The sequence below is a fragment of the Pezoporus flaviventris genome, unplaced genomic scaffold (genome assembly GCF_033815535.1).
Source record: "Pezoporus flaviventris isolate CSIRO_AGI_PZ_B2104156 unplaced genomic scaffold, CSIRO_AGI_Pfla_v1 ptg000223l, whole genome shotgun sequence".
In the NCBI taxonomy this organism is placed as follows: Eukaryota; Metazoa; Chordata; class Aves; order Psittaciformes; family Psittacidae; genus Pezoporus; species Pezoporus flaviventris.
In genome coordinates, this window is record NW_026892771.1 from 388,426 (window position 1) to 412,159 (window position 23,734).

Here is a 23,734-nt window from a genome sequence, read left to right on the forward strand (position 1 = left end):
CTGGAGAGAGTGGTGGTGCTGGAGAGAGTGGTGGTGCTGGAGAGAGTGGTGGTGCTGGAGAGAGTGGTGGTGCTGGAGAGAGTGGTGGTACTGGAGAGAGTGGTGGTGCTGGAGAGAGTGGTGGTGCTGGAGAGAGTGGTGGTGCTGGAGAGAGTGGTGGTGCTGGAGAGAGTGGTGGTGCTGGAGACTGGTGGTGCTGGAGAGAGTGGTGGTGCTGGAGACTGGTGGTGCTGGAGACTGGTGGTGCTGGAGAGAGTGGTGGTGCTGGAGAGAGTGGTGGTGCTGGAGACTGGTGGTGCTGGAGAGAGTGGTGGTGCTGGAGAGAGTGGTGGTGCTGGAGATGGTGGTGGTGCTGGAGACTGGTGGTGCTGGAGAGAGTGGTGGTGCTGGAGACTGGTGGTGCTGGAGAGAGTGGTGGTGCTGGAGAGAGTGGTGGTACTGGGGAGAGTGGTGGTGCTGGAGAGTGGTGGTGCTGGAGAGAGTGGTGGTGCTGGAGAGAGTGGTGGTGCTGGAGAGAGTGGTGGTACTGGAGAGAGTGGTGGTGCTGGAGAGAGTGGTGGTACTGGAGCGAGTGGTGGTGCTGGAGAGGGTGGTGGTGCTGGAGAGAGTGGTGGTGCTGGAGAGAGTGGTGGTACTGGAGAGAGTGGTGGTGCTGGAGAGAGTGGTGGTGCTGGAGACTGGTGGCGCTGGAGAGAGTGGTGGTGCTGGAGAGGGTGGTGGTACTGGAGAGAGTGGTGGTGCTGGAGAGAGTGGTGGTGCTGGAGAGAGTGGTGGTACTGGAGAGAGTGGTGGTGCTGGAGAGGGTGGTGGTGCTGGAGAGAGTGGTGGTGCTGGAGAGAGTGGTGGCGCTGGAGACTGGTGGTGCTGGAGAGAGTGGTGGTGCTGGAGACTGGTGGTGCTGGAGAGAGTGGTGGTGCTGGAGAGGGTGGTGGTGCTGGAGAGAGTGGTGGTACTGGAGAGAGTGGTGGTGCTGGAGAGAGTGGTGGTGCTGGAGAGAGTGGTGGCGCTGGAGAGAGTGGTGGTGCTGGAGAGAGTGGTGGTGCTGGGGAGAGTGGTGGTGCTGGAGAGAGTGGTGGTGCTGGAGAGAGTGGTGGTGCTGGAGAGAGTGGTGGTGCTGGAGAGAGTGGTGGTGCTGGAGAGAGTGGTGGTGCTGGAGAGAGTGGTGGTGCTGGAGAGAGTGGTGGTACTGGAGAGAGTGGTGGTGCTGGAGAGAGTGGTGGTGCTGGAGAGAGTGGTGGTGCTGGAGAGAGTGGTGGTGCTGGAGACTGGTGGTGCTGGAGAGAGTGGTGGTGCTGGAGACTGGTGGTGCTGGAGACTGGTGGTGCTGGAGAGAGTGGTGGTGCTGGAGAGAGTGGTGGTGCTGGAGACTGGTGGTGCTGGAGAGAGTGGTGGTGCTGGAGAGAGTGGTGGTGCTGGAGATGGTGGTGGTGCTGGAGAGAGTGGTGGTGCTGGAGAGAGTGGTGGTGCTGGAGACTGGTGGTGCTGGAGAGAGTGGTGGTGCTGGAGAGAGTGGTGGTACTGGGGAGAGTGGTGGTGCTGGAGAGTGGTGGTGCTGGAGAGAGTGGTGGTGCTGGAGAGAGTGGTGGTGCTGGAGAGAGTGGTGGTACTGGAGAGAGTGGTGGTGCTGGAGAGAGTGGTGGTACTGGAGCGAGTGGTGGTGCTGGAGAGGGTGGTGGTGCTGGAGAGAGTGGTGGTGCTGGAGAGAGTGGTGGTACTGGAGAGAGTGGTGGTGCTGGAGAGAGTGGTGGTGCTGGAGACTGGTGGCGCTGGAGAGAGTGGTGGTGCTGGAGAGGGTGGTGGTACTGGAGAGAGTGGTGGTGCTGGAGAGAGTGGTGGTGCTGGAGAGAGTGGTGGCGCTGGAGAGAGTGGTGGTGCTGGAGAGAGTGGTGGTGCTGGGGAGAGTGGTGGTACTGGAGAGAGTGGTGGTGCTGGAGAGGGTGGTGGTGCTGGGGAGAGTGGTGGTACTGGAGAGAGTGGTGGTGCTGGAGAGAGTGGTGGTGCTGGAGAGAGTGGTGGCGCTGGAGACTGGTGGTGCTGGAGAGAGTGGTGGCGCTGGAGACTGGTGGTGCTGGAGAGAGTGGTGGTGCTGGAGACTGGTGGTGCTGGAGAGAGTGGTGGTGCTGGAGAGGGTGGTGGTGCTGGAGAGAGTGGTGGCGCTGGAGAGAGTGGTGGTGCTGGAGAGAGTGGTGGTGCTGGGGAGAGTGGTGGTACTGGAGAGAGTGGTGGTGCTGGAGAGAGTGGTGGTGCTGGAGAGAGTGGTGGTGCTGGAGAGAGTGGTGGTACTGGAGAGAGTGGTGGTACTGGAGAGAGTGGTGGTGCTGGAGAGAGTGGTGGTACTGGAGAGAGTGGTGGCGCTGGAGACTGGTGGTGCTGGAGAGAGTGGTGGTGCTGGAGACTGGTGGTGCTGGAGAGAGTGGTGGTGCTGGAGACTGGTGGTGCTGGAGAGAGTGGTGGTGCTGGAGAGACTGGTGGTGCTGGAGAGAGTGGTGGCGCTGGAGACTGGTGGTGCTGGAGAGAGTGGTGGTGCTGGAGAGAGTGGTGGTGCTGGAGAGGGTGGTGGTACTGGAGACTGGTGGTGCTGGAGAGAGTGGTGGTGCTGGAGAGAGTGGTGGTGCTGGAGAGAGTGGTGGTGCTGGAGACTGGTGGTGCTGGAGAGAGTGGTGGTGCTGGAGAGAGTGGTGGTGCTGGAGAGAGTGGTGGTACTGGAGAGAGTGGTGGTGCTGGAGAGAGTGGTGGTGCTGGAGAGACTGGTGGTGCTGGAGAGAGTGGTGGTGCTGGAGAGAGTGGTGGTGCTGGAGAGGGTGGTGGTGCTGGAGAGGGTGGTGGTGCTGGAGAGAGTGGTGGTGCTGGAGACTGGTGGTGCTGGAGAGAGTGGTGGTGCTGGAGAGAGTGGTGGTACTGGGGAGAGTGGTGGTGCTGGAGAGAGTGGTGGTGCTGGAGAGTGGTGGTGCTGGAGAGAGTGGTGGTGCTGGAGAGAGTGGTGGTGCTGGAGAGAGTGGTGGTGCTGGAGAGGGTGGTGGTACTGGAGACTGGTGGTGCTGGAGAGAGTGGTGGTGCTGGAGAGAGTGGTGGTGCTGGAGAGAGTGGTGGTGCTGGAGAGAGTGGTGGTGCTGGAGAGTGGTGGTGCTGGAGAGAGTGGTGGTGCTGGAGAGAGTGGTGGTGCTGGAGAGAGTGGTGGTGCTGGAGAGGGTGGTGGTACTGGAGACTGGTGGTGCTGGAGAGAGTGGTGGTGCTGGAGAGAGTGGTGGTGCTGGAGAGAGTGGTGGTACTGGGGAGAGTGGTGGTGCTGGAGAGTGGTGGTGCTGGAGAGAGTGGTGGTGCTGGAGAGAGTGGTGGTGCTGGAGAGAGTGGTGGTGCTGGAGAGGGTGGTGGTACTGGAGACTGGTGGTGCTGGAGAGAGTGGTGGTGCTGGAGAGAGTGGTGGTGCTGGAGAGAGTGGTGGTGCTGGAGAGAGTGGTGGTGCTGGAGACTGGTGGTGCTGGAGAGAGTGGTGGTGCTGGAGAGAGTGGTGGTGCTGGAGACTGGTGGTGCTGGAGAGAGTGGTGGTGCTGGAGAGACTGGTGGTGCTGGAGAGGGTGGTGGTGCTGGAGAGGGTGGTGGTGCTGTCCCTCCATCCCCTCGCTGGTCAGCACAGGGGGATCCAGCTCAACTGGACCATGGTGCTTGGCTGGGCTTCCCCTCTTCAGGCTGGCGTTGTGCCCCCTGGCACAAGGGTGAGAGCCGAAGGGAAAGCACTCACTTGGGGGGAGCCAGAGGCCATCTCCTGCTGGTTCTCACCAAACTGACCCCGTTCCTGGCAGCACCTCAGATTTGCAGAGTAATGGAGCATTTCTGCTGGCTGGGAAGGAAATCCCATCCCATCCCATCCCATCCCATCCCATCCCATCCCACCCCATCCCACTGAGTGGTTTGGGCTCGGAGGAATGAAACCGGTGACAAATGAGTAATGCAAAGTCCCCTTGAGATGAAAACCAGACCCGTGCCCGTCGCCTTGGTAGGTCCTGTCCTGCGTTTGTTTGGTTGCTTTCTCTTCTATTTAATGAACCAAATCCCTTTCCCCCAGGGCCTGGCCCCAGCCCTGGGGATTGTGCCCATGCTGAGCTCAGACCCTGGGTTGGCCGAGCCCATCACCCACCATCAGGGCCACCACTCCCATAGGGGCACAACCATGGAGGGGAGAGCTTTTTGGGGACAACAGAAGGAACCCCCTTGACTTTTTGGCACTGCAGAGCAGCTGGGCACCACTACGGCCCCTTGGACTGAGCTCAGTGGGTGATTAATGGGAACATCATGGGGTTTTGACACAGGACGAGTCCTCCTGCCAGAGCTGGGGACCCTATGGAGTGTGCAGAGCCATTTCCAAAGAAAAAAGGGGTTTAGGAGCCTGCAACTGTCTGATGCCCATAAACCTCCCTCCAAAAATCACAGCTTCCCACCCTGCCAAACCACCTCCCACGTGAGCATCCTTCATCCCCCTGAGGCCAAACCCAAACAGGCACTGCCTGTGAACCTGGATACCATGGATCTGGGGGAAAGCCAGCATCTCCCTGAAGCCCCCTTGCTGACCCCTTTCCCCACAGGTCTCTGGAAATTCCAGTTTGCTGGGAAGCTGGGAAAAATGGTTGGTTTGGCTCCAATTTGGCTGGTGCCCAAGCACTGATGAATGAGGTTTCCTGTGCTCCACCAGCCTCTGCTCTCAGTGGGGCTGGGGAGGGGTTTTCCTGGCTCTGGGGCTCTGCAGTGTCCGTGCAGTGCTGGTATCCAGAGATCCCAGCAAGGGAGGCCTTTCCCAAGGTTGGTATTTCCAGCGGGTGTCAGATCTCCATTGTTGTGCATGTGAGCACCTCCAGGGCTGGTGCAAGAGGGGCTGCTGCTGCTGTGGGACTTTGTGTTGGGCAAGGCTGCATCTCCAAAGCTCTGTGGCATCCCATCCTACAAAGCTTTGGCTGGGATCACATCCCACGTGTAGGTGAAGCGGCCCAGGAAAGCAGGTGAAATGCTTGTAACCTTGAAGACATCGGTCCCTCTGTGTTGCCCTGAATCCATGCTGTGCCCCAGCGCCCACCAAGGATGGGCTCAGAGACATCCATGAGGCAATCTGCAGAGCAGAGGGACCGGTCCCCACTCTCCCCACCCCTCTCAGGGGTGCTGGGGTGGGTAATGGACACCCATGTGCTCCCAGAGTGCAGTACCACAGGGGGACGGGAGGTATCCAAGGATGTGAGAAATGTGTTGCCACGGAGACGGATGCTGAACTGCTGGCAGGGATGCAGGCGTGGGGATGCTGGGTGAGACGTGGTGTCCCCGCCGGCTGCCCTGGGCCAGGAGGATGCTGCCCATCATCTTGCATTGCCATCACCAGCTGCATGGAGACGTTGTCCTCCCCCTCCATGGACTGCGTGTGCTGCCACACGTGTGCCATGGCCGGACTCTCACTGCAGCGTGTCTGCACTTATGAAGGAGCAGGACTTGCTCCCAGCATTTGGGATAAGCTCCTTGGCTTGCCAGGCCTCCAACCCCCCGCCCCGGCGGAGGCAGAGATGCCCCTGGTGCAGTTCCACACCCCAGAGTCACCCAGAAATGAGGAATTAAGGAGTCTGACAGCAAGTCTTTCTTAGGGGAGATGTAAAGCATCAGCTCTGAGAGCAGTGGGAGAGGGTGGTTGTGCAAAGGATGCTCCTTTGGGGGCATTTGTGGCCCTGGTGCTGGCTGGGAAGAGCTGGTGATTTTTCTGGGTATATCCCAGCCCTATAGCTCAAGCCCATTTCCCCCTTATTTTATCATTAATCACACTTTTGGGTTCCCCATCCCATTTCTCAAAGTGTTGAAGGGTGCTTCAAGACCTTTGTCCGTGTGATCCATCCCTCTGAGCAACCGAGTTGCTTCTGGAGGGAAGGGGAAGGATTCCCTCCTGACTTTGACCTCAAAAAGAGCTTTTTATATTGGCTGTGCAGCCTTATGTGTTACTTTCCCCAGTGGCTGTGGTTTCCTGGGCATGACAGCTCTGGCACCCATTGGTACAAATCACTGCACAGAGCATCCTTCTTCCTCTCCCTCTGGACTCTGAGTTTAAAGGCTCCTGTTTTATTTGCTGATGAATTCAATCAATTATCACAGTGTACCATCCTCTAAGCTCCTTTCCCAGATGCAGTGATGCTGCCCTGAGGGAGAGGGGAGGGGAAAAAAACCACCTCAGCAATCCAAATATTTCATCTAAATGAACAGCTTTTATTCTGATCCTTTGGAAAAAGAGGAACACCCCAAAACCTGGGGTTTATCCAGTTTTTCCCTGGATAAAAGATGCATTTAAAGCCTGGGGAGTCCTCTCTGCAGAGGGATGGGGTGCAATGGGAAGCTCACCCCCGATCCTGGAGCAGTGATTGTGCTTTATCACCAGAAGTGCACACTCAGCTCTTGAGGGAGGCTGAAGGCAGCAGAAATGCTCCTTATCAGCATGATCCTCACCCCAGCACTCACTTGCCCTAGGACAAGGGTTTATGGCATCAGGAAGCTGGTCCTGGTGCAGGTGTCAGGGACACTTGTGAGCCGGGCTTGGCTGCATGGGGCAGCCCAAGTGGGGCCATGCTCTTGAGTGAGGCTAGAGGTGGATGGGAAGGGGATGGTTTCCACTCTAGGATCTCCTCAGGCTCCATCCCCTGCTCTGGGACCAGCCCAAGGATGTGCACTGACATTGAAAGGCCCTTATAAAGCAGCGAGCCATCAGCTCAGGGTCCTTAAATGATGCCCATGTCCTGGGAGGACACTAAATCTGTGCAGGATCCCAACAGTCAGCTCCTGGGGAGTCCTCGGTCACAGAGCAGACGTGCCCAGTGCCAGGCATGTGGCTGGTCAAGCATTAAAAGCCTGGCCAGAAATTGTCCCCCCTCCTTCATCCTTTACCCTTCAGCCTTCATCCTTCAACCCTTCTCCTTTATCCTTCCTCCTTCACCTCTCAGCCTCCATTCCCTGTCATTCATCCCTCCACCTCCCTTCCTCACCAGCCAGGGTAAGGGAAGAGGCCAACGTGCTCCCTCTGCACCATCACCCAATAAAAGTCCATTGTTCCTCCCTTTCCCCCGCTTTCTTTAATAACCAAAACCAACCCCAGCTCTGTGGCACGTGAGCGTGACTGCTCAGGGAGCATCCATCATCCTCTGTGAGCCCGCAGAGCTTATCTCAGCTGCTGTTAAAGCCTGGCCATAAACGTGCCTTCAGCCTCTTCTGAAAGAGATGAAGTGGCTGCACCGGCCGCGCTGATGCTATCGCCGCCCGGCTCAGTGGAGCTGTGCTCCCGGCCAGCACGAGGACAAGGCAGCTGAATTGCTGCCAGGAGGAGAACCGGGGTCTTTTCCAGCCAGGCTGCTCCTAACCCCAGCCTGGGAAGGAGGCAGGTTCCCAAGGCAGCTTTGTTCCAGTTGGGAATCCCCCATTTTCCAGCCTTCACAGGATGCCGTGGAATTGGGGATCGACCCCCAGATGTGAATCAGGGCTTAATGATTCCCCTTGGAATCAACGGGCCTTTGATTCTTTATCCTTATATTTAGTGATAAGATGCTAACTTTGCGCCCCAGTTTTGGGGTTCTGTGGGGGACCATTGTGGCTGTTTCAGGCAGCAGCTTGGCTCTGCTGAGGAGCTGGGCTCTGGAACCAGCATCCTCAGGGGAAGCATCTTGCAAGCAAGCCTTTCTTAGCAATAAAAACTTGATTTAGGAAGGTAAAACCAAAGCAAACCCAGCAAAGTCAAAGAGGGTGCATCAGCAGAATGGTCATTTGGTGGTGTCTGGCAGAGGGAGGATGGGAACTGCTGGTTTCACCATCAGTTATCACTTCATGGTGCTCCTATTGATGCCAGGTTTGGCCAGGGAGCTGGCTCAGCATCCACTGCAGTCAGGCATTGGAACGGGGCAGGGCTGGAGTCACCGTCCCTGCAAGTGTTCACAGACCATATGGACGAGGCCTCAGTGCCATGGGTTAGGGGTGCCCTGACTGATGATCCTGTCCTCCAACAGGGTTGATTCGATGGAGCTGTGGCAGCCCTGAGCATCCCCGAGCCCCGCACCAGGACAGGCAGCGCTGGCTCTCCTGCCCGCCATCACCGTCCTGCAGCACAGGTTGGATTTTACTCTTGCCAGCTCAGGCAGATTTAATAAAGCCATTATGCCCCTGGCAATGTCTTTAATTAAAGAGCTGGTTACAAACGGCTCCTGTTGCAAGAGGAGAGTGCTCTGCATTGCAGGGGCTCATTTGGCTGGGGAGCTGCTGCTGCTGAATCCCTGTGCATGGGGCAGTGGCTTTGTCCCTGCTGTGTGGATGGGAGAAGCAACCATGGCCATTTAATCACATTGGGTTGAGGGCTGTGATGTGCTTTTGGCTGCTGGAAGCCATAGAATCATGGACAGTTCAGCTGGATGCGGTTGGGAGCAAGGATAAAGCTGTTTTTTTAGTGCATTGCTGGTCTCAGCTGAGGGCAAAGCTCGTTGTCCTGGCATATCCTAAAGGATGAACCGGCTCGGGGGCTTTTCCAAGGGTCTCAGCTGGACCAGGCACCCTCCAGCCCTTTCCGGCCGGGACACAGCAGCACAGCTCAAGGTCTGCAGTTTATGGTGGCTTTTATGGCTCGGCGGATCCCCTGCGGTAAACAACCCCCGCTGATAAAGCCGGGCTGCAGATGGGAGGTGACAGCAGCTCCCAGGGCAGCGCCATTCCCTGGGTCCTGCTGCACAGGGGCTGCTCCCCAGGATCAAGGCGGTGGCGATGGAACTCTGCCCTGGGCTGCAGCAGGGCCTGGACTTCGCTCTTGGTGCGAAGCATGGAACCATGGACCCATGGAACCAGGGGCTGGGTTGAAGGGACCTTAAAGCTCATCTCCAGTTCCAACCCTGGGACCTCGATTCTGCCCCCCAGCGCTTCCATTTGGCTTCCACTTTACTCAGCCCCTCCTGAGCAGAGGCACCCAAAGCCCCCACTGAGCCCCCCAACAACAGCCCCTCACCTTCTCCTCCCCAGTGGGAACGTGTGTTGTGGGGCACAATCCCCACCACCACCGAGGTGTGGGTCAGCAGGGCCAGAACCCGGGTGCAGTCAGGGAGGGGGATGCTCAGGGGCTGGAGCAGATCCCAAATGGAGCCAGGCTGAGAGCATTGGGGCTGCTCAGCGTGGAGAAGAGAAGCTGCGTGGAGACCTCAGAGCAGCTTCCAGTGTCTGAAGGGGGCTACAAGGATGCTGGAGAGGGACTCTTCATCAGGGACTGTGGTGATAGGACAAGGGGTGATGGGTTCAGACTGAAACAGGGGAAGTTCAGGTTGGAGGTAAGGCAAAAGCTCTTCCCCGTGAGGGTGCTGATGCTCCAGCTCCCGTGGGTGCTCTGCCTCGGGTCCCTGTGAGGATCCAGACTCAGGGATGCTTCCGATCCCTGCCTGGTCTCTGCATCCCCGGGACGAGCCGGAGCCGAGGATGCTCCAGGTCCTGCCGGCACCGCGGGCTCCTGCTGACACCTGGTGGCGGCCTGGGGACCAGACAGAGACACACAGAGACAGAGACAGAGAGAGACAGGACGGGGAGACGAAGAGGAGGGGACCTCCCGAGAGGGCCAGAGCCAAAAGGGGGACCCCCGCATCTCCCCCATCATCATCTCCATCTTCCCCATCATTTTCCCCGTCATCCACCTCATCTGCCCGCATCATCTCCATCATCTTCCCATCACCTCCCTCCCCATCTCCCAAGCCTTTTCCCCTCAGGAACATCCCATGGGGTGTGTGTGTGGGGCACAGGGTGTATTTGGTGCTCCTGGAGGGGCTTCCGGAGCTGTAAATGGAAGCGGAGGTTCCCCAGGGCCATGTCACCCATCCCCAACCCACCAGCCAAGGGTCCTGCAGCACAACCCTCCCCCCCCTTCCCCCCCCCCCCAGTGCTGCTAATGGGTGCAGGTGATTAACGAGGCCCAATTAACGCCCTGCTCCCCCCGCAGCATGCCCGGGGTGCTACCCCCCTACTTCATCCTCCGTTGCCACAGCAACGCGGTGGCCGCATCCCTGCCTCAGACACTGTCACGCTGGGCCCGGCTCAGGCAGCGCCTCCTGGCACCCACAGGTAGGTTGGGGGGCACAAACGGGGGCTCGGGGGGGGGGGGGGGCAGCTGCTTCAAATCCCCCTCCAATGCATTGCTCAGAGCCCCCCCCGCCCTGAGCTGGATGAGCCCTGTCCCCTGCATGAGCCCCCATTGAAAGCAGGGAGAGCAGAGACTGGGGATGGAGGGGGCAGAGATGTGGGGTGGGAGGGGACAGGCAGGGACCCACCATGGGATGGCTTTTCCGAAGGGCCCAGCTGCCTCCGGCTCTCCCACCACTTGGTGGGATGGATTTAGGGGTGAGGGGTTTCCCAAGAGCACCTCCCCGTGTCCTGCTGCCGGCTGATGTGGCTGGGGGGGGGGGTTAGTCCCAATCCCTCATCCTCAGCATGGGAGTGGGATGTGCCCTGTGCTCAGGGCCAGATGTTTGCATCTGGCAGGATGGGTACCCAGTGGGATTCCCATTGGAACCAGCAGCCCCATGGCAGTGCTGAGGGTCCTTGGGGGCTGTTGTGGTGCAGGAGGGACACGGAGCCCCTCTCTGCCCATCACCCCAGCCTGGACCCTGTGTCCACGCCACGGCCCCGGGCGATGAGGCCGCCTTTGCAGTGCAACCTAATGGGATAAACCAATTCCCTTAACTCACTTACCCGGCTGATCCAATAAAGGTGGCTGAGAACAAAGTGTGTGCGTGGCCTAATGCATCCCCCCTCCCTTCCCCAGCTCCCCCCAGTCCTGGCAGCACCGTGGGTCCGGCTGCCGGGTGCTCCTCCCCAGGGGCAGCCGCAGTGGGGCTGTGGCAGAGGTGGGACATTGGCCCTGGTTGAAGCAGAAGCAGGAGAAGTGGCAGTGCTGATCCCCAGGGATTACCCAGAACGAAGCAGGACGTGGGTGCAGGTGAGTGGTGGGGGCCATGGGGCAGGGCTCTGTGGGGCTGGGTACCACCATGTGTCTGTTCCATGAGGGTTTGCACAGCCCCATAACCCCAAGGGACATCGGTTTGGTCATAGAGGGGAGGGGTCACAAGGGTGCTCATCCCTGTGCTGCCTTACCCTAGGAGGGTTTGTGGGGGTTGTTGTGGGGCTCTGGGGATGGAGGGGCTGGGGAATGGGCAAGGGTGGGCCATGGGATGGGCCTGGAGTGGAAGGGATGGGGATGGAGGGATGAGGATTGAGGGACAGAGATGGCTATGGAGGGATGGAGCTGGGGATGGAGGGATGGGGATGGACAGATGGGGATAGAAGACAGATGGGGATGGAGGGATGGGGATGGAGGGATGGAGCTGGGGATGAAGAGATGGGGATGGAGGGATGGGGATGGAGGGATGGGGATGGAGGGATGGAGCCGGGGATGAAGGGATGGGGATGGAGGGATGGGGGGATGGGGATGGAGGGATGGAGCCGGGGATGAAGGGATGGGGATGGAGGGATGGGGATGGAGGGACAGGGATGGGGGTGGAGGGAGAAGGAGGGCGATGAATGGATGGGGCTGGAGGGACAGGGCTGCGGCTGGAGGGCAGGACTCGGGGTCTGGGGCTGGTGCAGGCTCTGGGCAGGAGCAGGCAGCAGGGGCCGGAACCGGAGCCACCTCCGGGCGCGGGTGACGCAGCGGCCCCGGCGGCACCAGGAAGCGCCGGGCCCCGGCAGGTGAGGGCGGAGCCGGGCGCTGCCCGCAGCGGGACCCGGCCGCCAGCGCTCGCCCCGCTCTGCCCCGCAGCATGGACGGGGCCGCGGCGCCCGCCCGCCCCGCGGGGCTCTGCGCCTTCGTGGCGGTGTCGCAGGCGCTGGGGCTGGCGCTGCTGCTCACCACGGGGGCCTGGCTCGGGCGGTACCGCGGCGGCCTGGGCTGGCAGAGCGCCCTGCAGCTGAACGTGCACCCGCTCTGCATGGTGCTGGGCTTGGTCTTCCTCCAGGGTGACGGTGAGCGGCCCCGCGGGGGGGGAAGGGACAAAGCGGTCACAAACGGAGACCGGGGAAGATGCTCCGGGACCCCCCCCCCCCCCCCCCATCTCCGTGCGCGCAGCGCCCCGGGGACGTGGGGGACGCCCATGGGTGCTCATGGGCTGTCTCCGGCAGCTCTCCTCGTGTACCGCGTGTTCAGGAACGAACCCAAGCGATCCACCAAGGCGCTGCACGCACTGCTCCATGGCTTGGCGCTGCTCATCGCCCTCGTCGGTGGGTGCTGTGGTCTGGGTGGGTGCATAGGGATGGATCCGGTAACGGGTAACGGGCTCCTGTCCGCAGGCATCATCGCAGTGTTCGAGTCCCACCGGGCCAAGGGCATCCCCAACATGTACAGCCTGCACAGCTGGTGCGGGATGGCCACCTTCGTGCTCTACCTCCTGCAGGTGAGCGCTGGGGACACCCTGAGCACCCTTCCGGGGCCCCACAGAGTTCTCTGTAACATCCCCGTGCCCCACAGTGGCTCCTGGGCTGTGGTTTCTTCCTGCTCCCCGGTGCCTCCTTCTCGCTGCGGGGCCGCTACAAGCCTCAGCACATCTTCATCGGCATCGCCCTCTTTGCCCTCTCCATCACCTCCTGCTTGCTGGGCATCACCGAGATGCTCCTCTTCAACATCAGGTGGGTGATAGGGCTGGGGGGTTCTAGACCCCAGGCTCCCTGCAGCCCAATGGGCAGAGCCTGGCCCCTGCTCATGCTGGGGCTGTTACATCTCCCCCCTCCAAGGCCTTTAATTCTGCTGCTGCTGAGTCACTGCCCAGAGGATGTTTAACAAGGGCTGGATCCTGCAGTAGTTTGTGGATGGGGATGTGCCGTTGCCTCTCTGCAGCCACGTGATGTCAGAACCCTTCAGGCTGCTCTTGTCCCCGAGGCCTCTGCCCTGGTAGCTCCAGATGTGCTCCAGATGCACACTGGGGTCTCCATGGGGACACAGCTATGGGGCACCCCAGGAGCCACCTCCCTCTGGCTGGAGGAGCACATCTGGCAGGGCTGCCTATAGCCCTGGTATAGGACATTGCCACCACCTTCCTGTGCTGTCACCAAAGCAAACAGCACCTGGGCACCTCCCTTTTGCTCTGATTTGGGGGAAAGGCACCTTCCCCATGCTGTGTGCCCAGAGGATGCTGAGGGACCCCAGGCAGGGCAGGGCCAGACCCATTCCCATCCCCATCATCTTGAGCACCCCAATGTGTCCCCACAGGGACTCCTACAGCCGCTTTGTGCCCGAGGGCGTCCTGGCCAACACCCTGGGGGTGCTGCTGGTGGCCTTCGGGCTCGTGGTGGGCTACGTCTTGACACGGGATGAGTGGAAGCGCCCGCCCCTTGCCGAGGAATTGGCCCTCTCCATGGACTTCAAGACCCTGACGGAGGGGGAGAGCCCCGGTGGTGGCAGCCAGTGATGCCCCTGGCTCCTACGGGATGTTTCCCATGTGCCCTGGGGGGCTCTGCCCGGCTCAGGGTACGAGGACCACGGGGGAAGGACGCGCTCGCTGGTGTTAATGCTGGATTCAGCCTCGCTTGGCCTTCATCTTCCTCAGCTCTGCCCTACACAGCCCCTGGTGCCCCTGAGCCTGCCCCCAGCCCCATAGGGCACAGGCAGGGGCTGGCTCTGCCCAGGGGACCAGCAGTGGGGGCGCTGGGTTTGGCCACACGTGGGGGCTTGGAATGATGCCGGGGTCTGTGCAGGTTCAGCATCTTTGTGTCCGAAGCCTTCTCCTCTCGTGCCATGTGTTGTCTGCTCCGTGGGCGCTCTCAGCCTAATAAATGTCTGCAGCCAACTCTGCCCTCCTCCCGTCTCGCATCCTTTCATGGTCCGAGGGCCTGGGGGAGGCAGGGTCTGTTTGGGATGAGGTTGTCTTGTGCTGAGCAATGGGCACCGCAGCGCTTGGTGTCCATGGGGACATATCCAGGGGATGTCCAGAGATATAGCACAGGGGTCTTGGATGTACCCATGGAAGTGGAGGGGACCCACTGCCAAGAGGTTTGGGCTCATCTCCCGTATCCCAGTGCTGCAAAGCAAACACAGCCCCTGGTACTAGCTACATCCCATTGTCCCCCAGTCTCCCACTGCGCATGCAGCCTGGCTCAGCAGCCCCAACGACACCATTCCCTGTCCTGTCAACAGCCCTTTGGTAAGGGCAAGAGCAGCACTGCCTCCATCCCCTCCTGCTCCTGGCGCTCCCCATCCCCACACAGCGACAGCCAGACCGGACTCTGGTGCTGCCCTGATGTTCCGAGGTCTTTTCCTCACCGTAACAGGGACACGGAGCTGTTCGAGCAAGTCCAGAGGGAGGCCACGAGGATGCCCAGGGGCTGGAGCACCTCCTGTGTGAGGACAGGCTGAGAAAGCCAGGGCTGTTCAGCCTGGAGAAGAGAAGCTGCATGGAGACCCCAGAGCAGCTTCCAGTGGCTGAAGGGGGCTACAGGGATGCTGGAGAGGTGCTGGGCTGGATGGAGCTGAAGGTGCCAACCCAACCCCTTCAACTGGTTCTATGGCACGCATGGGAAGAACCCCAGGCCAGACGCCGTCTCCAAGTGTTAACCATTTATAAATAAGTACATTTGTTCATACATACAGTTTCATTGTACAGATTACAACCTGTATACATTGGGGGCCGGGGAGGGGGGGAAATGCATTCTTTTGAACTTTTCACATCTATCTCACAGCTCACATGTACAGACAAGAAAACTCTGCTCAAGCAAATACAGCAAAGGAAAAAATATGTCTTCTTCTTTCCTTATACATGAGAGGCAAAAGCCTCCGCTGTTGGCAGGGGCTGCTCTTCCCACTGCACAATATCACAACTGTGTGGTGTTCAATATATCGGTAGAGAGAACAGAACATGCATTGAATAATATACTGTACAGAGAGAGGAAGTCCTTTACATCGGAGTTATAGAAAAGCTAAAGGAAAACGGTGAAGTGTCTTAAAGATCTTCCCAGCAAGTGTCTCGGAGGATGGCAGCCAGGGGGGTGTACAAAGCACAAGGTGTGTGTACTGCACGTGTCTGTTCCAAACTCAGCTCCTCGCGGGCGTGAAGACAGGAGGGAGACAGGACGTTGAATGCAACACTATGGGAAAGAAAAGGCTTGGTTGGACAGGGCTGGCAGAGTCCACGGGAGTCTCTGGGTTGTCGGAGTGGCAACAGAACAGGCTTGACGTGGCGCACGGCGCTGCTCCCGGGGTCTGTTAGAGCACAGCGAGGCAGCGACCCAGTCCCTGGGCATGGGGCTTCCAACCCACCCAGCATCACCCGGAAGGGACAAAGTCTTTTGGCACAGCAGCCATGGGATGCGATCCCGGAGGAGGGGACCTGGCTGCTGCCTCCCCAGTACGGTGACAGGTAGGAAATGAGCAGGAGGGAAGGATGCAGCGGGTGGGTTTGGTGTCTGCCGGCTCTCCCGGTGACGGTCGCGCTGTGTTTTCCCTCGGGTCGGGCTGTAAGAGTTGAGGTGGGATCCAGCTGCACAGTCAGGAGTTGGACACGAATGCATCTTGCTAAAGAATTGAGCCCTTAGTGGTTTGTATTAGAAAAAAGAGTTTGATTGAACACAAAGAAAGGAAAATCCCAGCAATTATTCACACACATCTGAAAAATAAAATCACAGATTCACTCTCAACCATTGTGCTTTGTGTCCAACGTGCACCCACACAGAGCAACCAGCACGGGGTGAAGGCATTTATCCGCAGAGGTCCCGGCAGGTACCACAGCTCTTCCCCTAAGCCCTTGGTTAAACACCATTAACAGAGGAGCTATCCTGAATTCCCAAGGCTAAAAGCAAAGTACAACCAGCGAAGAGCTTGCCTCAGCTCGCTGCGGACCCCCCTTGGCGAGGAAGAGGAGGCACACTGGCTTGCTTGTTTCTCTAGGTAAGGCGGAGCTGGCACTTGGGTTTGAGCTCGGCTTCTTCTGGGTCACCCTGAATATGCAGCGGCCTTTGCAGGAGGGGACAGGGTCTCTGCAGCCAGCCTGGCTCCAGACCTAACCCAAGCGTGGCTGAGGCGTCCGTCACCCGCACATGCGGTGCTCACACTCACCAAGAGGTTTTCCTTTACAGCCAGGTTAAAGGAAAACACCCCCAAAGGTCCAGTGCTCGGATGGACCCACCTGCGGGCACCGGATGGACGGAGGGATGGATGGATGGACAGACAGCACCTTGGCTGGCACAGCCTGTGCCCTTCCCAGCAGTGATGCGGAGCAGGCGGCTCAGGCTGTGCGGTGCCTTCGCCTCCAGAGACCGATCCTGAGGGATGTATCTTGGTAAAACCCTCCCTTTACAAAGCACTGACAACCACTTCGAGAGCCCTCCAATGCTGGTCCCAGCATCCTCCCAGCCTGGGAGACCAAGAGCCGGTGAATCCCCACTGAGGGACACGGCAGACATGGACACCCCAAGCTGGGAGAGAAGATTCCAGCCGTGGGCAGGGGACGAGAGACACCCGGTGGGAAGGGCACCTAAGTACATGGGTCGGCTTCAGCATCGCCACCCAACGCGCCCCAGGAACCAAACCTGGAGGTTTCCATGTCATCAAGAACCTGGTTTCCTTGGTGCACCCAAGAATCCTCCTCAATCTCAGACAGGGGCTTGCCAGCGGTGCTACTGCAGCCAGGGAGGGGACAGAGGCGCTGCTGGCAGCATCACCCCACATCTGGATTACTCCAAGAGTAATTCAATACACAGCATGGATGGAGAAGGCAGCACCGTGTCTGAAACTCTGCACGTGCTCCCCAGCACAGCCTGCCTGTCAGACCGACAGCCGAGATGAGAAGGGGAAGGGACATCAGTGAGCTCCACTGAGCCACGTGGACAACAGCGCGCTGCACAACAGGACCACGCACAACAGCACAGCACAGCACCACCTCTGCTTTTCCTCCCTGCCAAATCCAAAGCCTGACTTTGAGGACACAGGGAATGGCTTTTCCAGGGAGGGGTGTGCTCCTTATTCACCTGGGTACCACAGCAGCCACCCTGCCTCAACCCTCCCTAACAGGATTGCTGGGGAAGTGCTTTAAAGCCACTGCAAATCATTTTGTAGGTAAAACTTACTCAACCTGTTGATGCTTATATACAAGAGTCAGTTCTTGTGCTATAAATGGTCAGATTCATTGCTTCGTTTCTTTGCTTTTTTTCCTCCTTTGTGAAAAATACACGAAGAGACAAGAGCTGCTTTGCTATTTCTCTAACGAAGACACTACTCACGCTTAAATAGCCAGTATTTCTCATAGTAACAAACAGTAAAGTGCACCCATTTACAGAGAGAACAGATGGAAAACCATTAGTGCAAGAATCCTGTGAGAAATGTGAGCACGTGCTATTGTGAACAAACCTGCACACTGCAGCACTGAAGCCTTCCTGCAGCTTGGTGGTTGTGTTACAAGTGTGAGCTGTTGTCTTTTTCCCTTAGAACATCTTCATCAACCCAAAAGCTACACACAGAAGTGCTGTGAGGGGATGCTCCAGGACAGTAATGGGAGCACGAGGCAATGAATAGGGAAAGCAAGGCATAGGCTCCATCACTGCTCCCGCATCATCTGTTTGCATCCCAGTGGAGAGAACCTCGCCTGGATGTGAACAGGGGTGGGGCTGAATTTGGTTACCTTTCCCTTTCAAAGAAGCAACTAAAGGAGGAAGCTACTCAGTGGCTCAGAAAGCTGGAGGATGGGAGGCATTGAGCAAAGCGACTACTCCAGACCCACGGATAGGCACGTCCTAGCTATAGGTGCACTGTGTGCAGAGAAGAAATGGGTTATTCCTTACGAAGCAGAACATGTTGCTTCAAAACAGAGAGGAAGGGAACAAAAAAGCCCATCACACCCCCTTTGCAAGGAGGGGAACAGTGCAAGGAGCTGCATGTCCCCACAGCCACGGGGAGCCTGCCCTACCAAGGGGTCTCCCAGTCTTACCTCCCTGCTCTACAGAGCCCTGCAAGGAAGCAAACAGTCAGCACTAGGATGCACCTCGAGAAAGAACACAGTGACCTCAATCCAAATCCACAGGACAAACACCAAAGAGCCCCAAAGAGCCCCAAAATCACCAAAGCCTATAGAGGAAACATGTCTGTGAGACACAAGCCTCTGCCACCCCAAGGCGTGCGCATCCCAGGCACAGGACAGCAGTGAGATGTGCTGATCCACACACAGAAAGACACCGAAATAACCCCACTGAAGCCAGCTTGAAGAGTTTCAGACCAAGTCCTGAGCTGATGTAAATGGATGGAGCTGCACGGATGTGGCGCTGGGGATCTGCTCATTTACACCAGGCTGGACCCCATGGTTTGGCTCGAGAAGTCTTGCAATCTATTCGCATAGCCCTTTGGAAACACCCCAACTCCTGCTCAGCACTGACATCACTCTCAAGAGCTGATACGAGGGAGGTTCAGCATCAGGCAACAGGCACTATTTTGCTTTAAAACAAGCTACAGTTATCGCTCTCCCCCTCCTTCATCCCACCCTTCCCTCTCTGCGACTGAAAAGGCAGATTTCAAACCCACCAGCAGCCAATGAGTCTGTAAAGAGTTCCTCCCCTCAAAAAAAAAAGAGAAAAATTGACAGATTATGGAAAATCCCATGAAAACAGATCCTGGAACCGCTCCCTCTTTTCCCACCGTCCAATGGGATTTGCATTCGACTCAAAAAAAAAATAGGAAAACCAACCTAAACAAACGGATCACATAAATAAATTATAAATAGCTCTCTTTTAACTCCAGCTCCTTAAAAAGGAGAATGTGGTCTCCACCATGTACATGTATGGAACATGGCAACTGCTTTCCAAGGTTTTGGGAATGGATCTTGGAGTGCATCCCTTGCTACGGCACCGGCTCTCAGGAGATGCTGCCCAGGTGGGTTTGCAGAAGGAGCCTTCCTGTCCCGGGAACCATCGTGCCACGTCATGCAGCCTCATCATCAAAGCAATACATAATAAAGCATTAAAATTTGAAATTTTCCTACTCAAATCCCATTTTCTAAGCGAGATTTTTTGTTCTTCCTTGCAAAACCCACCAAATGAAACCCCCAACATCAAACTGTCCCAGTGGAAACATGGTGCTGTGTGTGAGGTGCAGTCGTCCGCTCACCGAGTTAAGTGTTGCCATCCCAGCTCACATGCAAGAGGTTTCTGGCCAAGTCCCTTGCTGATTCCAAGGCATACAAAGGGCTAACTCTAATCAACCAGTGCCTTTAAAATGCCCCAGAGCAAATCAGTGCGGAGGCACCCAGCAGGCAGTTTGCAAAGCAGCAGAGCACAGCGCGATCCCACCCCTTCTGGCTGCTGCTGGATTAAATAGTGCAGGAATCCACTGAATCCAATTCGGATTGAAATGCTCTACACCAGATGAAGCAGGATGGTGATTGTGCATAGCTACTCGGTGTCAAAACACATCGTGCCCTTGCTCGCTGTGGGTAATTTGCTCTTTGAGGGGCAAAGAGTCAAATGACCTGGCTGACATTCCCAAGGATGCAGCCTTGGGAAAGGCTCCTGTGATCCCTGCTCTGCTCCCGCTAGGAATGCCCATCACAATTGAGTTAAGAGCTCATCAAGACAAAAGAAACCAACTTAAATTGAACGCGATTGTCTCTTGGTTACCTCCCGCTGCGGAGGGGAGAGTCGGGGCCACCCCGCCCCACGCACTAAGGTATCCCGGCTGGAAACTTAGCTGGAATTGGGCAAACCATACTGGCTCGGCTGCTGTTGGCTTCACGGTCAGCTGGGGAACGAAAGGGCTGGAGCATGTGCATGGCTGTCTGACCACCACACAAAGTACCGGAGAAACTTGGTCATGTAGCTACCAAAGAGAAATCATAATCATCAGAATAATATAATAATAATAATAATAATATGCATGGAAATCAAGCTTGGAAGTGTGTGTGCTGAAAACATGAGGGTCTTACTCCAACAAGCGTCTTTCACACATTAGACTCCACAAATGGTCTCTTTGGTTTGATTGGGGATGTCTGCCCTTGCCTGGAGTCCCTGGAGAGCTGCCTGTACAGGTTGTCCTGGTAGGCCTGCGCCACAGGCAGCGTCCTTGCCACCTTGACGTCGGGATACGAGGAGGCTTGGGTGACTCTCTCCAGGAGGTCTCCCCGGGACCCATTGGCCAGCATCCCATGGGGGCTGTAATAGTCATCCTCTAGCAAATGGCCATTCTGTGCATTGTTGGTTTTGTTATAAAAGGCAATGTTGCTGATTGAAGAAGGCGGGCTAAATGATTCCGGCTGGGGGAGATTGCCAGGAGACGTAGGACTAATGACAGTGTCCACTGATGACACAGCCCAGGTCCGGCTCTGCTGATGGAGATGGGGGTACTGCTGAGTCCGAGCGGTTTTATCTATGATTCCCATGAACGGCGTGGTCCGGGAACGGGCTGGCTCACTGGGATAACCCCCCTGAGTGGGAGAGACCGGTGAGAGTTCATCGCAAGACCTGTCGTAAGCTGGCTTGAGAGGAATCTCCATTTGCTGAATCGAAGCGGAAGGGCGGAAGTTGGGAGTCAGGTTGGACGTGGAGGAGATGCTATTGCTGGAGGGAGAGAAGCGGAGGCCAACGCTCTGAGAGTGAAGCAGGGGCCTTGGAGTCGGTGGGTGAGGCTTGATTTCACTGGGGTTAACGGTGATGGGTCTTCTTATGAGATGAGACACATCCGGAGAGCCCAGCTGGCTGGCGGGGAGGGGAGAACGTTCCAAGTCAAGCTTTGAGTGACACACTGGATAGTAGGAAGCGGACTGGCTTCGCCCTATCTGCGGCGTCTGGCTATACCTCATCCCCCCCCTGTATGCTGAGGATGGTCTCTGTGGAAGGTCTTCTTTGGCCAGTCCTCCGTGCTGACAGATGGCTCCTGCGCTGAGGCTCGCCTGAACGTGCTGCACTGGTCTGCTGTCACCAACGATGCCCCCGATGGAGCCCTGGTAGACCAGCCTGCTCTGGCTAACCCCCATTTCCCCTGACGATGACTGGTACTTGCTGGCCATCGAGTGGGCAACCTGGCTGTAAGCACCGGTTGGGATTACAGTACTGGAATGGACAGCTGAGCTGGGCTGGTTGCTCCTCACAATCTGTGCCTTGGCTGGCTGCAGCCTCAGCCCCTGCTGCGGCACGGCCACAGGGAGCTGGGGCATCTGGAAGGACCTCTGCGTCATCTTGGACAACGGAGACTTTGGTCTACCAGGGAGCTGGTTGACCCCGCTGGGTTCTTGCTGATAACGAACAGGGGAACCAGACTGTGACCTGTAAACGCTCATGCTCTCTGCCGGGGGGCTGGCGCGATACTGAGGACCTCTGCGAAGAGGAGAAGGTGGCGGGCTTTGATATTCCTTCCCTTGGCTTCCAACAGGCGGTGGGCTGAAGCGGTAAGAGGAGCCCTGGTGAGCAGGGGACGTGTGTGGAGGACTGGGTCTGTAATGTGAGTTTTGGTGCGTAGGAGACAGAGCAGGAGATGTGGACTGGTACCCTTGCCTGGTTGGTGAACCCACAGAGCTATTGGACCTGAAATCAAAGACCTGATGAGAGCCAAGGGGTGAGCCAGAAATATAGGCTGAGTCCCTGTGAGCCGGGGATGGGGGTGGGCTCTGGATGATGGGCAGCCCTTGGTTTGGCCTGGACTCTGTCTGCAAGCCAATGGAAACGTTTTCTACATCCTGCTCCAGGTACTCCTCCTCAAAGATGTCCTGCACAGAATAGAGCTCTTCGTGCTGGGCTTCAGGCTCAGGCTCCACCGGGAGCGGCGGCGGCTGCTGCTGCTGCTGCTGGACCTGCCTGCACTCCTCCTCCACCCGCATCAGCAGCCGCTGGATCTCCCGGTTGTTGGGACACAGCTTGATGGCCTCGTTCAGGTCCTCCAGGGCTGCTGAAAACTGCCTGCTTGACAAAGGGACAGAAAGGAGAACTGAAATTACGCTGGATTTGAATGGAGCCCTTCTCGGAGGCTCCGGAGGGTTAAGAGGCTCACCCCTGTTACTGTCTGTGATTGCTACCGTGTGCTGCGTGTCTCTAACTCTGCCTTAAGAGCCTCCCTTGGATTTAGTTTAACCAAACTGAAAAAACACTGCCAGCCACTCTGGAGAAGAGGAAGGGAACAGAGTCCTGAGTCCACAACCCAGACTGCAAAAACTCCTTCTGCATTACAGTGTGTGTTACAGGCTCATTACTTCCCACAGCACCACCATGAGCTTTGCTCCTGTTACAGCAAAGGGGAAACCAACACCGAGAGAACCAAGAGCCAAGCTCACCACTCCTGTAAACAAAAGCAGCTTTGATGGAGCTGCAACTGCTTACGCCAGTGAAAATGGAACTTCTGCCTGATGCCAAGACCACACAGAGTCAGGGCTGGCTCCGGCGCTCAGGGGCTCCCAGGGTCAGTGCTTTAGGCAAGGCCTGGCTCTCCAATGTTGCAATGGATTTGGCTAACTTCATCTGAGTCAAGGAATGGAATCAAGGAATGGGAGCCTGTGATTGCCCAGGGAAGCCTATGCAAGGGAAAGGCCAGCATGTAAGGAGTAAAAAGGAGGTGGGGTTAAGGAAAGGGGGTTGTCATTTACAGGGACACGGTTGGCTTTAGCAAAACCCTCCCTTTGAACAGGACTGGCAGCTGGGAGAACGATCCCAGGGGAAAAACTCCCCAGTGCCTCCCAACACCAGCCTACGGTTCTGCACAAGCTCTTGAAACACAGGTGGAGGGAGGAAAAGCATCCTGCTCCCCGGACTGTGCAGACCTCCACTGGGAAATGCAGAAGAAAAGCCAAGGTGGTGGAGGGACCTGGGGAGAAAAGGATGCTTATATGTGGGGGAGGCTGATATCATCTGGAAAGGAACCCGATTCTCATGCTTCCTTACAAGTGTTTTGGAAACAATGGAGAGGAAACCATGAAAGGAAAGGCATTAGGGCAGTGTGCAAGGCTTAAACCCAAGATGTGTGCAGTGACAGTGCCCTTGAGCCCAGAACTCGAGACCCTAAATCAATGTTCATTTAGGAATGGCATTGACGGGGTTTGAAATGAATCTAATCTCGCATCTTTTAGCCTTCAGGGAGGGAATCTTCTGGGTTCCATCTGAGACACAGAGATCCCAGTGCTGCAGCTCTCTAGAAGCTGGTTGCTGTGGCTGACAGCTCCTGGCTGGTGTAGCCAGTGCAGAGCAGCAACTTCTGCCTTGCAGAAAGTGCTGTAGGACAGAGAGATTCACAGGTTTTAAGGGCAGAAGAGATCACTGCGATGACGTAACACAGGCCGCAGGGTTGCCATGAGTCACATTTTGCTTCGAGTCCAAGTTGCGCTTGAACTAAAGTGTAGTTTTAACACCCAACCTTGGCGCAAAGGCTTCCAGCGCATTGAGATGTTCAGCGTTCTACTAAGAGACACCTCTCCAAACATCTGCATTCAGCTGCCTCCAGGAACTGCCAAACGGGACCAGCCCCTTGCACTTGTCTCTCTCCTCACCTGCTGCTGCGTTTGGCCCTTGCTCTTGCATAGTAAGCTTCGTAAGATTTCGGTTTCAACTCCAGTGCTTTAGTAGCAAATTCCTCCGCCATTCCAAAATCCTGTCATTACAATAAGTGTGCAGGTAAGTGACTGAACAGATACAGAAACAAAGATATATACAGTTTGGGAAGAAAACAAACTTCATACAGACATGTTTTGATTTTCTTTCACATGTACCGTGGAAGACCTGATGGAAAACTGGAAGGTTTCACACGGATCCCACATCATTTACACCC

General features: G+C 57.2%; 2 protein-coding genes and 1 long non-coding RNA gene across 14 annotated transcripts in view; 2 read left to right on the forward strand and 1 right to left on the reverse strand.

The window, feature by feature from the left end:
* The window catches only part of LOC133262769 (uncharacterized), a 294,205-nt gene that overhangs the window by 212,451 nt on the left and 58,020 nt on the right, over positions 1-23,734 (forward strand). Inside the window, exon 2 of the long non-coding RNA XR_009741403.1 lies at positions 9,199-9,295. This is a non-coding gene — a long non-coding RNA (uncharacterized LOC133262769). The remainder of the gene's footprint in view (positions 1-9,198; positions 9,296-23,734) is intronic.
* LOC133262748 (transmembrane ascorbate-dependent reductase CYB561) lies at positions 10,031-13,465 on the forward strand. 2 transcript variants are annotated; one of them, XM_061442206.1, is made up of 7 exons: positions 10,031-10,089; positions 10,790-10,957; positions 11,783-11,985; positions 12,142-12,240; positions 12,310-12,413; positions 12,488-12,645; positions 13,226-13,465. In XM_061442206.1, the coding sequence occupies exons 3-7, from the start codon at positions 11,784-11,786 to the stop codon at positions 13,422-13,424; spliced, it is 762 nt and encodes a 253-aa protein (XP_061298190.1). In that variant the 5' UTR covers positions 10,031-10,089; positions 10,790-10,957; position 11,783; the 3' UTR covers positions 13,425-13,465. The 2 variants fall into 2 exon arrangements, with proteins under 2 accessions (XP_061298190.1, XP_061298191.1); XM_061442207.1 differs by lacking the exons at positions 10,031-10,089; positions 10,790-10,957; positions 12,142-12,240 and having other exon boundaries at positions 11,740-11,985.
* Positions 18,707-23,734, reverse strand: part of TANC2 (tetratricopeptide repeat, ankyrin repeat and coiled-coil containing 2) — a 222,719-nt gene continuing 217,691 nt past the window's right edge. For all 11 annotated transcript variants that reach the window (XM_061442258.1, XM_061442255.1, XM_061442252.1 and 8 more), the window contains 2 exons: positions 23,457-23,557; positions 18,707-21,879 (listed from right to left, as the gene is read on the reverse strand). In XM_061442258.1, coding sequence (XP_061298242.1) covers positions 19,929-21,879; positions 23,457-23,557 — 2,052 coding nt within the window. In that variant the 3' untranslated portion in view covers positions 18,707-19,928. The remainder of the gene's footprint in view (positions 21,880-23,456; positions 23,558-23,734) is intronic.

Coding starts and splice junctions, on each gene's coding strand:
- LOC133262748 (XM_061442206.1), top strand. CDS start 11,784: ATGGACGGGGCCGCGGCGCCCGCCCGCCCCGCGGGGCTCTGCGCCTTC. Junction 12,414..12,487: donor TCGTGCTCTACCTCCTGCAG/GTGAGCGCTGGG, acceptor CGTGCCCCACAG/TGGCTCCTGGGCTGTGGTTT. Junction 12,646..13,225: donor ATGCTCCTCTTCAACATCAG/GTGGGTGATAGG, acceptor GTGTCCCCACAG/GGACTCCTACAGCCGCTTTG.